This window comes from Cetorhinus maximus, chromosome 20 (assembly GCF_964194155.1).
Source record: "Cetorhinus maximus chromosome 20, sCetMax3.hap1.1, whole genome shotgun sequence".
Classification (NCBI taxonomy): domain Eukaryota; kingdom Metazoa; phylum Chordata; class Chondrichthyes; order Lamniformes; family Cetorhinidae; genus Cetorhinus; species Cetorhinus maximus.
In genome coordinates, this window is record NC_135898.1 from 44,844,617 (window position 1) to 44,859,434 (window position 14,818).

Genomic DNA, 14,818 nt, shown 5'->3' on the forward strand with positions numbered 1-14,818 from the left:
AAGAGATTTACGAGAATGGTGCCAGCAACTTCAGTTCTTTGGGAAGACTAGAGCTGGGATTGTTCTCCTTAGGGTAGAGAAGGTTAACGGGAGATTTGAAAGAGATGTTCAAAATCATGATTGGTTTTAATAGAGTGAATGAGAAACTACCTCCAGCAGCAGAATGATTGGAAACCACAGGACACAGATTTAAGTTGGTTGGCAGAAGAATCAGAGGTGACAGGAGTAAATTTTTGTTTTACCCAGTGGGCAGTTAGGATCTGCAATGCCTGAAAAGAGATTCAATAGGAACATTTAAAAGATAAGTGGGTAAACACCTGAAAGGAGAAAAACATAAAGGACAATGGAGAAGGAGAAGGGGAATGGAATATTTTAAAAATGTGTTTTTTATTCATTCATGAAGTGCGGGCGTCGCTGGCTGGGCCAGCATTTATTGCCCATCCCTAATTGCCCTTGAGAAGGTGGTGGTGAGCTGCCTTCTTGAACCACTGCTGTCCATGAGGTGTAGGTACACCCACAGTGCTGTTAGGAAGGGAGTTCCAGGATTTTGACCCAGCGACAGTGAAGGAATGGCAATATATTTCCAAGTCGGGATGGTGAGTGGCTTGGAGAGGAACTTCCAGGTGGTGGTATTCCCATCAATCTGGTGCCCTTGTCCTTCTAGGCAGTAGCGGTTGTGGGCTTGGAAGATGCTACCTAAGGAGCCTTGGTGAGTTCCTGCAGTGCACCTTGTAGGTGGTACATACTGCTGCTACTGTGCATCGGTGGTGGAGGGAGTGAATGTTTGCAGATTAATTGGATAGCTCTACAGGCTTCACGTATGATGGGCCAAATGGCCTCCTTCTGAGCTGTATCATTCTAGGATTCTGATGTCTTATTTTTTCTGTCATTACAAAAGACCACACTGGAAGTGAAACTCTCTTCAAAATTCAAAGCCACTCCTAGAAATTCCAAAAGACAGCACTTGGATCTGTTCTAATAAATCCTTTTGTATTGTAACAAGAACAACTTCCAACCTTCTTAACACAAATGGATCAATCTCTTTCTTTTCATGCTTGTATGATTCCTCCCTTAGCCTCAGGAGTCCGTATATATTACATTTTTCTTACATTATATGTAAGAAGTTACAGTGCTTGCCAAAAGTAAATCACAACAAGCAATTTAATAGCCAAATACATATAGATTAATAGCAAGCCAAACCACAGAAAACTTCAGCATAGAAACAGGAGTAGGTATTCAGCCGTCGAGCTTGTTCCTCCATTTAATTAAATCTTGGCTGATCTGTGCCTCAAATCTATTTACCCATCCCTTTATAACCTTAACGAACAAAAATCTGTTGATCACAGTCTTAAAAATTTCAACTGACCCAGCGTCAACATGAGGTATGAGAATTAAAACTGACACTGGGCAGATATACAATCACTTAAAAATCTGATAAATTTATGGGAGTCACATGTCCACACATGGGCCCTTTTTATTGGAAAAATAGGTACTGTTATAGATCTGTGGAGATGCAGTTAGCAAGTCCATAGGAACTTGTGACATGTATGAAGGAGATCAAAATGTTTTTTTTTAAAACTATTATATATACAGATATGAAAATACTTTGGCATTGAAAGAATTTGACAAAATCGTTACTAGCTATTCAAGTACAAAGATTGCCTACTTTAAAATGTTTCCATGTTTTGAGGAATTTTCTATGTGCCAGTAATTTTTTTGCCTGTATTTTCTTAATGTAACAGTGTTCTACGAACTCTTGTTTTTATATTGGATCATTTGATGCAGTCTGAAAAGTTGTAGTGCTAGGTTCTGACTCTATGACGGCAGTTTGAAGGTCAACTGAATTTCTGCATTTGCTTATCCAATCAGCAGAAATGACCAACATGGAGCTGATTATCATGGACAACCCACTGACGAGGAAAGCTGCTGTATAGCTTGCTGTTGTATCCACCAACCAACCTGCAAAGGGAAAAAGGGTTTTTGAATAAAATCAGTACTTAGTTGCAGCTTCCCTATTGCAAACATACACCACTCCCACAACCAAAAGAACTGTCACACCTTATGGGCATGGCACATGTAACATGTGGGGGCACCAACAATAACACTAACCAACATAATTGGTGCAAGCTTAGGTGGAAGCTAATTCGGACGTGCAAGTCAATTTGGATAGTAGTTCTGGCAGCAATAACTTATTGATATATAATACAATCCCCCTACTATTAAAACCAATAAGGAATATCACTCACAAGTGAGTCAGCTGTTAAATTCCCAGCCAGCCATGGCTTTTGAAAGACTGTGAGTGAAAAACACTGGGAGGTGTACTCAATCTCCCTTAGTCCTTTCAGAACAACCATCACTGTTGACAAGATAATTCTGCAGCCAATCCTACACTACTCGTGGAAGTGATGAAGGTAGGTTTGGTTAAGACTCGGGTGAATGTATTAATTTGGTTCTCCTGGAACATGGGCTGCATGTTAGAGGCACAGGGGCTGAATGGAACACATGTCAAATATTTGGGCAGAGAATAGCAAATAAGCTAATAGTAATATTATTATTTTTTATATGACTACTCAAACCATGGAGGTTTGGCAGGTGCCCATTTGGCCTACTTTGTCTATGTTACTCATTGCCTACATTTGACTGGCCTGAAAGCTCAGCAGCATATTTACTGCCATCCTGCTAAGGGGTGAGCATTCAGCACAAAGCCTTGTCTGGGCGGTTGCACCTTTAAGTGAGAGCTCTGGGGCCACCAATGGCTGCCAATTGCCCAATTGCAAGAGTACAGTTTAACTGACACTAGCTGAAACATGTTAAAATATTAAATAAAACAAACCAGTGAAAAATTCAAAATACACTTACAATAAAAGAAAACCTTATTAGGTTATGTTCAGTGGTGGGGTGGTGGGGGGTGGAGGGGGGATGGGGGGGAACTGGTGTGGGGATGATTAATGGCAACAGCATGGGGTTCAATCTCCATCCTGGCTCAGGTAGACTTGCCCCCTCACCCTACCTGTAGTTAAAAGGCACAGTATTTTGCCATGGTTGGATGAATAATTGCCAAGGACTTGCCCCTGGGCAGAGAACTCAAGAAGACGGAGAAGAATAGATTATGTACTGACCTGCTATTGGTGGTCCGATCAGATAAGGTATCCCATGAATAAAGTAAACTATTCCCAGAGCAGAGGAGAGGAAAGCATTTCCTGCTATATCTGATGTTACTACTGGGATAAGAGCAACATAAGCCCCATCAAAGTATCCATAAAGAACTGCATAGGGAACAAGGAGTGGAAAAGATCTCAGAATGGGAATGAACAGAGAGCAGAGACCATCCAGCCCAATTGTCAAAATGTAACAGTATTTGCGGTACTTCTTCAACCACCTGCAGAATTAAAGAGAGAGGGTTGCTAGAATAAAAATATTAATGTCCAGTTTAAATAAAGTGGCCAACAAGTAAATTCCTAATGTCCTGGTATGTTTCATTACACTCGGTATGGACAACTGCAGCACAATTAATGGCCATTCTTTCCTACTTAAAACTGATTAAGACCATTAAGGTAGAATCTAGATACAATAAATCAGACTGATGCAAGTCTCCAAACAACAGAAAAAATTTCCCTTCAAATGAAATAAAACACCATGCATGTGGAAATAAGACTTTGAACCATGATAGCCATATAAAAATCAGATTGAACTACACTCACATTCTTCTCCACAGACTTAAAGCTTATCAGTTAATTTGAAATAAAAACAGAGAATGCTAGAAACACTCAGTGAGTCAGGCAGCAGTTGTGGAGGCAGAAACAAAGGTAACGTTCCAGGTCAATGTCTTTTTATCAGAACAGGAAACAGAGATGTAGCAGGTTTTAAACAAGTACAGAGGCAGGGTAAAAGCAAAATACTACGGATGCTGGAAATATGAAATAAAAACAGAAAATATTTGAAAAACTCAGCAGGTCTGACAGCATCTGTGGAGAGAGAAACAGAGTTAACGTTTCAAGTCCACATGACTTCTTCAAAGCTAAAGAGAAGTAGAAATGTGATTGATTTTATACTGTTTAAGGCCAGGGTGGGTGGGGGTGCGGCGGTGTGTGTGCAGTGGTGGAGCAGGGTAAAGCAGGGTAGTAGGTCCATGAAAGGTGGGGGCTAAGGAGAGATGGGCAAAGATATCATGGACACAAGACAAAGGGAGTGTTAATGGTGAAGGCGAAGACTAAAAAAGGAGCTGATAATGGCATAAAGGTAAGAAAGCAGAATGTGTTAATAACAGAATAAGGGTCAGCACTCTGTGAAAGAACATAGAACAAGTGACAGCTGACCCTTTTGGGGTAGGGGAGGAGGGTGGTAGTTGGGGAAAATGGAGGCAGGGTAAGGCACGAGGAAGGAGGAACAAAGGTCTCTGATGAGGTGGAAGGCAGGAAGAGATTCAATGGCATTAGAGATGATGGGGCAAAGAAAAAGATGGATCTGGAAGAGCTGATAATGGCAAAGGCAGAATCATTACCGGGACCTGCTTTTCAAAAAAATGGAGGCAGAGGTTAGAATTTCTTGAAATCAATATTAAGTCCAGAAGTTTGTATAGATTCATGGAGATTTAAAGGGATCAGACATCCAGAATGAAATAGAGATGGTTAGGGTCAAAAATTGGACTCTGTTAAAGTGATTAAGGATAGTGGAAGAGTCACAAATGTAAGTGGGAAGAGAGTGCACAAGTGGAAAAAATATAGAGTCAAGATAGAACAAAATAAGTTCTGTGGGCAAGGGCAAGCTGAAACAATGGGTATACTGGTGTAAAAACAAAAAGCTAAAAGCTACTGCGGATGCTGGAAATCCAAAACAAAAACAGAATTACCTGGAAAAACTCAGCAAGTCTGGCAGCATCGGCGGAGAAGAAATCAGTTAACGTTTCGAGCCTTCATGGCCCTTCGGCAGAACTGCAGCATAGTTTCAACAAGGGAGAAATATAAATTGGTTTAAGGTGGGTGGGGGGGGGGGGGGGGAAGAGACACATTGAGGGTGTGGTGTATACTGGTGTGTTCATGTTTGTGAATCTTCAGGAGGAGGTGGAAGTTGACTGTATGAATTGGGGGACTTGAGCACATAATATGGGCTGACATCTCAGTGCAGCAATGAGGGACTGTTGCATTGTCCAAAGTGCTATCTCAGATGAGATGCTATAGAGGTCACAACTGCCTTGTCAAGTGAATGCGAAAGATCCCATGACACTCTTTTGAAAAGCAAAGTAGTTGTTCCTGTGTCCTATTCAACATTTACCCTTTATCCAACAGCTCCAAAAAGGCTAAACTAGTCATTGCTGTTTTATGGGCTCTTAAGGTTCACAAAATGGTTGCCCGTGTTTGTCTACATTAGTAACTGTGAATCAAAAATAATTAATTTTGTAGCCTTTTGGGGCAGCATGAAAAGTATTAGTAAATGATTTTTTTTTTAGTATTTAGTCAGTATTTTAGGATGATATCATTCGCTTGCAGGAGGTCTTGTGGCATGGTGGTGATGTCCCTACCAGTAAGGCAGAAGCTCCAGTTTCAAGTCCTATCCCAGGACTTGATGGCGATGAAATGCACACACATAATGTGGCCAAACAGGTTGAGTGTCAACTTATAAATCCTTCTGACTACACCAATGACAGGCAGTAAGGGTGGGAGAGATTCCTGGTCAGCCATGTGGTAGAAAGAAAATTAGAGCTTCTGCCATTACTATTTATAGCTCTGGACTACAGCACACATGTAAACGTGATGTTGCCACAGTGATTTGGACTCTTTGGGGGTTGGTTGGCTCAGTTGGCTGGACGGCTGGTGTGGATCAGATTGGTGCCAATGCCACAGGGTTTGATCTCCGTTCTGTCTAGGGTGGATTCGGGACCTGCCTCTTTGCCCTATCCAAAGTGGAGGTTGTGGTGCTGTGAGTTAGGCCTGCCTTTGGGCACAGAACTGAAGAAGGTTGCATTAATCCATGAGTTAAGACTTCTGCAGTAAGGTGTAATGCTTTCATTTTAAATATTTTAATTTCATGTACCTTAAAATACCAAATTATTCCAAAAAAAATACGGAACTAGAAAGCCATAAAATTTTACTGAAAGTTTTAATTTTAAAATAAATTCTAATTTTAAAATAAACATGTACATTGCACTAGAATAAAAGAAAAATTCTGCTATAAAATACTTAAAAATGGGTTTGTAACTGAGTGATTAAGAAAATTGAATGTTGGGCTTTTTTTGTAAGGGGGTGGGGTATAAAAGTAGGGGAGTATTGCTGCAACTGTACAGGGCATTGGTGAGACCACACCTAGAGTATCTTGAACAGTTTTGGTCTCCTCACTTACGGAGGGATATATCTGCGTTGGAAGCAGTTCAGAGAAGGTTCACTTGGCTGATTGCTTGAAGGGGCTGTCTTGTGAGGAAACGTTGATCCTATGTGATTGGAGTTCAGGAGAATGAGAGGCGACCTTACTGAAACACATAAGATTCTGAGAGGACTTGACAGGGTAAATGCTGTGAGAATGTTTACCTTCATGGGGAGTCTAGAACTAGGGGGCACAGTTTAAAAATAAGAGGTCTCCCATTTAAGATGGAGATAAGGAGGCTTTTTCTCTCTCAAAGGGTCGTTAGCCTATGGCGTTTTGTTCCCAGACATCAGTGGAGGCTTGGTCATTGAATATATTCAAGGCTGAGTTAGATAGGTCTTTGATCCACAAACGAGTCAAGAGTTGTGGAGGGCAGGCAGGAAAATGGAGTTGAGGCCACAATGAGTTCTGCCATGATCTTATTGGATGGTGGAGCAGGCTTAATGGGCCAAATGGCCTACTCCTGCTCCCATTGCTTGTGATTGTGATCTTTATATAAAGTTATTGTGGTGTCAGGTATTGCCATGCCACTTTATATCCAGGGCTACTATTACACACCTTATCAGTTTAGAAGCAACAAACACTTCAACTTTAGTGGAACTGTTTTAGACAACAGTTATTGAGCAAGTATAAAAATCAGTTCTGATGAAACCTTGAAAAGAAGATTGAGGGGCGGCCTAATAGAGGTTTTCAAAATGATGAAAGGTTTTCTTAGAGCTGATCAGAGAAGAATGTTTCCCCTTGTGGGGAAGACTAGACACCATCAGTATAAAATAGTCACCAAGAAATCCAATAGGGAATTCAGGAGAAATGTCTTTACCCAAAGAGTGGTGAGAATGTGGAACTCGCTATCACAGGGAGTGGTTGAAGCGATAGTATGGATGCATTTAAGGAGAAGCTACACAATCCTATGAGGGAGTAGGGAAACATTGATAATGATGATAGATTTAGATGATGAAAAATGGAGGAGCCTTGAGTGGAGCATTAATGCCTGTATAGACTGGTTGGGCCAAATGGCCTGTTTGTGCCGTAATTGGGGGGTGGGGAGGGAGGGATTTGGACCACGGTGGGGGGATGGCGGACCTCGGATGGGGATGGGTCAGAGGTTGGGGAGAGGGTCAGGTCGGGTCGGTCCGAGGGGGTTTGGGCTGGTTTGGGTCGGGCTTGCAGCGGTGGGAAGGGGGTCGGGTTGGGGGAGTCCCTTGGGGGTTCAGGGGTGTGGGGGGAGTCCCCTGGGTGGGGTGGGGGGGGTGGGGGGAGGTCAGTCTGGGTCTTCACAATAGTTACCCAGAGGTTAGAAGAGGTTTCAATTCTTCTAGCTTTTTCTGCGTAACTATTTGTGTAACACAGATTTAAATCACATTTTCAGATGGTTCCCAGCACAGACAATTGCCCAAAGGAAGTGTGCAGAGGAAGATTAATCCATTTTCACAGAGAATCATTATCCTTCTCCAGCCATTTATATGGGAGATTCACAAAATGTTTTGAAACTCTTTGGTTTATCTAGGATTAACTGGCATCTATACTAAGGAACGGAAGTCTTTTATTCCTAGCGTCCAATGACATCATTTAGCATTCCCAGGCGCACAATAAAGCTCATTCTACTCTCTCTCTCTCTATTCTTCTAGCGTTGTGCACATACTCTCTCGTCTGATGCTGTTGACATTGCCGATACCTATTAATGTATTCATATCAATACATTTTTGATGAGCTTGGAGAAATGGCCCTCAGGGGTATATTTAAGTCCACTAAGATCCAGTCTTTATAAAGTTTACATCTTGATGATAAACAGTGGAAACTGCAAAGAATGAAGGACATATACTAGTCAAAGGTGTTAATTAGTAAAACATGGTATCAAAAAGATAGGCCAAATAGAAAATAATAATTGAGAGAATGGTTACAAAAAGAGACAAATAGGGCTAAATGGGCCAATGGTATGAGATGAATTATTAAAGTATATAAAGTACACCATTAATAATATTTTTAGTACATTAGTGGCTTAGAGTTAATGGGTTCAAGATGTAAATTAAAAATTCAACGCAATCCTTCCTACGGAGGCAGAAATTCTTCAGAACGGCAGAAGTAGTGGGAATCAGATGGCTGATTTCTGCCCTTGTATGGTATTATAATGTGCTCACCCACGGAGCTGGTGTACATTATGTCCATAGCGATAAATTCTGGAAGTGGTGGGGAAATGACAGAAGAGATTTCCGAAACTAATCCAGAGAAATTACACCACAAAGTCAGTATAAATTGAGCAGAAAATGCTGCCGGCATCATTGGGTTCTGGGGCTGAGACACCTGACTCTTCATACCACTGACAACAATCTTGGTGCCACCAATGCTGCAATTTATCCTCTAGCCTACGAGTTCCTTTAATTTTAGTGCAGAATAACATCCAAAACTTTTTTATCCTTACCTTCTGTCTGTTAGCCAGCCAAATGAAATGTTGCCAATAATGTCTATGATGCCTAGTATTGACATTAAGAAGGCTGCTTGTTGTTGGCTGACCCCAGCGCTTACCGCATACGGTACAAGGTGTACAAAAGGAGTGTTGCAGCCATAGGCTAAGAACAGCAGTGATGCAGCAAATACAAGGAAGTCTGGCGTCAGGAGGAAGGCATATTCTTTATACGATGGACAGCAGCTACAGGGTTGCTTGTTGGCACTCTCTTTGCTGATGAAACTTGAATCTGCAGAAGGGCTGGGCAGTTGAAAGTCATCACATTGTGGTTTATAGCTGCATTCCTCAGAATTTTTTCTGCTTGCATTATTACTAATGGTGGAACTGGACAGATCCTCTATAAGAGGGAGGGGCCGCAGCAAAGCACCACAGACACAAATATTAGCTACAAGGCCTCCGAGGATCAGTAATGCCCCACGCCAAGAGTACTGTTCAATCAGCAGCTGAACCACTGGGGCTAAAACAAAAGTTCCAATTCCACTTCCTGACATGGCCAACCCATATGCCACAGCTTTCCTCTTACAGAAGTACTTTCCCACAATTGATATGGCTGGAGAATAAGCTAAAGCATATCCGCAACCTGCAATAGAAAACAATTATTTTTTTATTATGAGGTATGTTTTACTCCAGAAAGCTAGGAGATACAACATAAAGTTACAGCCTAATCTGGACACACTTTATAGGTTTTATTTACAGAGATACACATCAGAAACCTGTACCTTCTAACTCAACAACCACAGTTTCAGTTTGCTTCTATATAGAGAAGCACAAGTGAATCCCCAGTTAATGCCCACCACCTGAACACAATTAAACACTCAATTACTTTATAATTTACAAATACATACACTGTATCCAGTTGTTTCCGCTTTCCGCTTTCTACCACCAGTAGTCCAAAGGAGGGTTCTCATATAGAGGTCCCCGATCACATAGAGGTCCACAAGAAACTTCAGGGGGTCTGCTAGTTGGTTTGTCCATCAATATTATGAGATGAGTGAAATAGTCCAACAAAACAAAGACTGCGCATGCGTAGTCATTTTTTTTTCCATTCATGGGATATGGGCATTGCTGGCTAGGCTAGCACTTATTGCCCATCCCTAATTACTCTGGAGAAGGTGGTGGTGAGCTGCTTACTTGAACTGCTGCAGTCCATGTCAATTCAGGATCTTACTGCTGCACACCAGTGGCACATGGTAGACAAGTTCCTTGGCATGTCAATGATTTTTACAGCAGCATTTATCTCAATAATTGCTTTTTTTTCACCCAGCCCTATTCTGTGTAAACTCACAAAGCACTCACTGCTTTTACTTACTGAATAAAATAGTGGGAGTTATAAATTCTCTTCCAGGGATTAAAACCTGTGTTGGGGATGGGGAAACCAGGGGTCTGGCAGCATTGAGGCCACCATGGTAGCACGAGCCCTCCTTTCAATTCTTTTCTTTACCCATGTGTGGAGCCATCCCATGTCGGCTTTGAAATGTAAACATGAGCAACATAGTGGGGCTTAGATAAAGCAAACATTACTAATTGGATAGCTCTTTTACAAAGGATTTCAGGATTGTACCTGAGGGCTAGATGAATAGCCCTCAACTCACCAATATTTCAAAACCCATCTCCTCTTTAAATACTTTCAGTGATCTAGCCTCCACAACTCTGGGGAACAGAATTCCAGACATTCACTACCCTCTGAGAGCAAAAATTCCTTTGCATCTCAGTTTTAAATGAGTGTCCCCTTATTCTGTAACTACGTCCCCTAGTTCAAGATTTCAATGCAGGCAAATGAGACGTCATCCACTTTGCACCAAAAGTGGTGAAAAGCTAGAAACAGTGGGACATAAGAACATAAAAAATTGCAGCAGGAGTAGGCTAGTTGGCCCCTCAAGCCTGCCCCACCATTCAATAAGATAATGGCTGGTGTGTCTCAGGCCTCAACTCCTCTTTTGTGCCAGCTCTTCATAGCCGTCAACTCTCCAATATTTCAAAAATCTATCTACCTCCTCTTTAAATACTTTCAGTGATCTAGGTCCACAACTCTCTAGGGAACAGAATTCCAGACGTTCACTACCCTCTGAGAGAAGAAATTCCTTTGCATCTCAGTTTTAAATGAGTGTCCCCTTATTCTGTAGCTATGTTCCCTAGTTTGAGATTCGCCCACTAGTGGAAACATCTTCTCAACATCTAACTTGTCAAGCCCCCTCAGAACCTTGTACGTTTCAATAAGATCACCCATCATTCTTCTAAACTCTAATGAATAAAGGCCTAACCTGTTTAGCCGTTCTTGGTAAGTCAATCCTTTCATCCCAGGAATCAGCCTAGTGAATCTCTTTTGAACTGCCTCCAATGCCAGTATATACTTTCTTAAATACGGGGACCAAAACTGTACACAGTACTCCAGGTACGGCCTCACCAACATCCTGTATGTTGTAACAAGACTTCTCTATTTTTAAACTCCAACCCCCTAACAATACAGGCCAAAATTCCATTTGCCTTCTTAATTACTTGCTGCACCTGCATGCTAACTTTTTGTGTTTCATGCACAAGAACACCCAGATCCCTTTATGCTGCACTTTTTTGGAGCCTCTCTCTATTTAAATAATAGTCTGCCTTTTGATTCTTCCTACCAAAGTACATGATCTCACACTTTACTACATTAAACTCCATCTGCCAAGTTTTTGCCTACTCATTCAACCTACCTACATCCCCTTGCAGATTCCTTATGTCCTCATCACAACATACTCTCCCACCTATTTTTGTATCGTCAGCACATTTGGATACATTATACTCTACGCCCTCCTCCAAGTCATTAATATAGATAGTAAATAATTGAGGTCCTAGGACTGATCCTTGTGGCACTACACTAGCTACATCTTTCCAACCTGAAAAAGACCCATTAATCCTGACTCTCTGTCTTCTGCGTAAATCAATCCTCAATCCATGCTAATACATTACCTCCAATACCATGAGCTCCTATCTTGTTCAATAACCTTTTATGTGGCACCTTATCGAATGCCATCTGGAAATCCAAATACACTACATCTACCGGTTCCCCTTTATCAATTCCGCTTGTTATATCCTCAAAGAACGCTAGCAAATTTGTCAAACATGAATTCCCTTTCACAAAACCATGTTGACTCTGTTTGATTGTGTTAAGCTTTTCTAAATAGCCTGCTATTTCTTCCTTAATAATGGACTCTAGCATGTTCCCAATGACAGGTGTTATGCTTATTGACCTATAGTTTCCTGCTTTTTGTCTTCCTCCCTTCTTGAACAGGGGCATCACATTAGCGGTTTTCCAATCCGCTGGGGCTCTTCCTGGTATTCAGTGAGTTCTGGAATATTTCAACCACTATCTCTGCAGCCACTTCCTTTAAAACCCTTGGATGCAGGCCATCAGGTCGTGGCGACTTGTCTATCTTTAGTCCCATTAGTTTGTCAAATACTTTGTCTCTTGTGATAGAGACTGTTACAAGATCTTTCCTACCATTAACTCCTTGTTTATCTGATATCTTTGGGATGTTTATAGTGTCCTCCACCGTGAAAACTGATGCAAAATATTGGTTTAAAATTATCTGCCATTTCCCTGATCCCCGTTATCAATTCTCCAGACGCATCCTTCAAGGGTTTCACGCTCACTTTAAGCTACTCCCTTTCTTAAAAGATCTGTAGTGGTGGCGGGGGGTGGGGGAGTCCAGGTTGATAAATCATTAAAATATCATGAACAGGTAGAGAAAATAATCAGAGAGGCTAATAGAATGCTGGCCTCCATATCTAGAGACTAGAATACAAAGGGATAGAAGTCATGCTACATCTACACAAAATGCTGTTTAGGCCACGCCTGGAAGACTGTGAGCAATTCTGAGCACTAATCCTTAGGAAGGGAATGTTTATTGACTGTGGAAGGAGTGCAGCCTAGATTTACCAGAGTGACGCCTGAACTCCAAGGGTTATATTATGAAGGATTACACAAACTACAGTTGCATTTCCTGGAATTTAGGAAGTTAAGTTTTGATCAAAGTTATCACAATATAAGGAAACAGGAAGGATATACAGGGAGAAACTATTTTCACTGGTTGAGGAGGCCAAGGTCAGTTAAATTATTGTCCCATCTCCAACCTCGCTTTCCTCTCCAAAATTCTTCAACTTGTTCCCAAATCCAGGCTGCTTGAATCCTTCCAATCAGATTTCTGCCCCAGCCACAGTACCAAAGCAGCTCTTACCAAAGTCACATGTGATATCTTGTGTGACTGTAACAAAGTTAAATTCTCCCTCCTCGTCCTTCTTGCCCTGTCTGTAGCCTTTGACATAGTGGATCACACCATCCTTATCCAATGCCTCTCCACTGTCATCCAGCTGAGTGAGACTGCATTTGTCTGGTTCCATTCTTATCTATCTAATTGTAGCCAGAGAATCAACTCCAATGGTTTCTCTTTCCACTCCTGCTCTGCTAATGCTGGTGTCCCCCAAGCTTCTATCCTTGGACCCCTCCTATTTCTTAGCTACATGCTGTCCCTCAGTGACATCATCCAAAAATACAGAGTCAGTTTTGTCATTGTTATGAATGCTTGTCTTTTACATGACGGTTATGTTTTAAAATGTCTCCTTTAACTTAATGCAAATCAGAAACTCAGACACATGCCCATCTGATCTGGTTGCCATGGAGAGAAAATCTCGAACAGAAACCCAATGAAATGGGATGACAGTATTAACACCTTTTCACAGTATCTTATTGAAAAGGGACAGCTGCTTTTTGAGACACAAAGAAGACACTGCTTTGGAGAAGCAATTCCTGGGTCCAGTGCAGGAAATGGATCAATGGCCTGCTGAAATCCGAAAGGCTAAGTGCCAGTTGTACATCTTCAGCAGGAGTCTCCCTGTGTGGCGATCAATGATGTATATGTGCAAATGAGCAACATTGCCAGAAGAGAGCCAGGTCAGGCATTCAATCTCCATGATCTCTGCCCTGCATTCCATTGCTCTAGCCATGGGCTCAGTGGCTAAGCAAGAGGGGGATGAGGTCTCTGGACCTCTCTCCAAGAGCCCCTTCTTCTAAGGGAGACAGGAACATGCCATCCTGCACCCAGATGGAGGTAGAGCATATGCCAGCTGCCCTGGGGCCTGCATCTCAGGACAACCCCAGGGTTAGCGATGGTTTCTCATCCCTTCCATCAATGATTCCATAAGGCCGAGCGGGACTCCCCTACATGAGCGCAGGGGACCCTCACTAGGCTTAAGCCCTCAAGGCCTCACGCCACCAGAGGACAGCCACCACTGTCATCTAAGGCAATGGGGCATGATACTGAGCAGTGTTTTAACCTCAGCTGCTGATGTTGGGGTTGCACCTGGACGTAGTGGAAGAAAACAAAAATTGAACAAAATATGAACACTAAGGTGACACAGGTTGTTTTTCAATTTCGATCTGAATTGATTAAAAATGTACAAAATAATTTGTTTTCTGGTACTGTTCATAATTGTTGAGAATTGTTCGGGCATGTCATGGTATCAGATGTAACGGTCATGGCACACGCCCTGTTTCTCACAATGTGATGGCTAGAGAGGAGATAGGGGCACAGACATTATTCCTGAATGAGGTATGTTGCATTTTCATGCATTCTTTATTCCATGTTCATGTGGATTGTTACTTCTGTGATGATCATTCTGGCTTTAAATGCAGGCAAACTCTTTTCCCCGATCTATGCACTCTCGAGGATATTGGCCCACTTAACCCTCAGTGGCTAATAATGAGACAGGTAATCCCTTTTGTACCTTCCCACCCAATGCACCCTATAATTTCTCGCCTTCGTCGGCCATCCAGACCTGTCATGGCATTCCGTTCTACTGTCTGGAGGTGGCTGTGGCCCCCATTGGGAGGCTCTCTACATGGGTATCCCCCCTTTACCATTGGGGATGTTGCATACAGCAGTACCGTGCAATAGAAGATTAAGTTGGATCACAGATTTCCAGGCTGCCTGTATTTTCTGTGGTCTCAAGGAGTCCATGCTC

At 42.1% G+C, this 14,818-nt stretch overlaps 1 protein-coding gene across 1 annotated transcript in view; it reads right to left on the reverse strand.

Moving 5' to 3' along the window:
• Nucleotides 1-976: 976 nt before the first annotated feature.
• The window catches only part of slc16a12b (solute carrier family 16 member 12b), a 31,680-nt gene continuing 17,838 nt past the window's right edge, over nt 977-14,818 (reverse strand). Inside the window, exons 4-6 of the mRNA XM_078565253.1 lie at nt 8,777-9,401; nt 3,120-3,379; nt 977-1,959 (exon numbers count right to left, since the gene is read on the reverse strand). Coding sequence (XP_078421379.1) covers nt 1,763-1,959; nt 3,120-3,379; nt 8,777-9,401 — 1,082 coding nt within the window. The 3' untranslated portion in view covers nt 977-1,762. The remainder of the gene's footprint in view (nt 1,960-3,119; nt 3,380-8,776; nt 9,402-14,818) is intronic.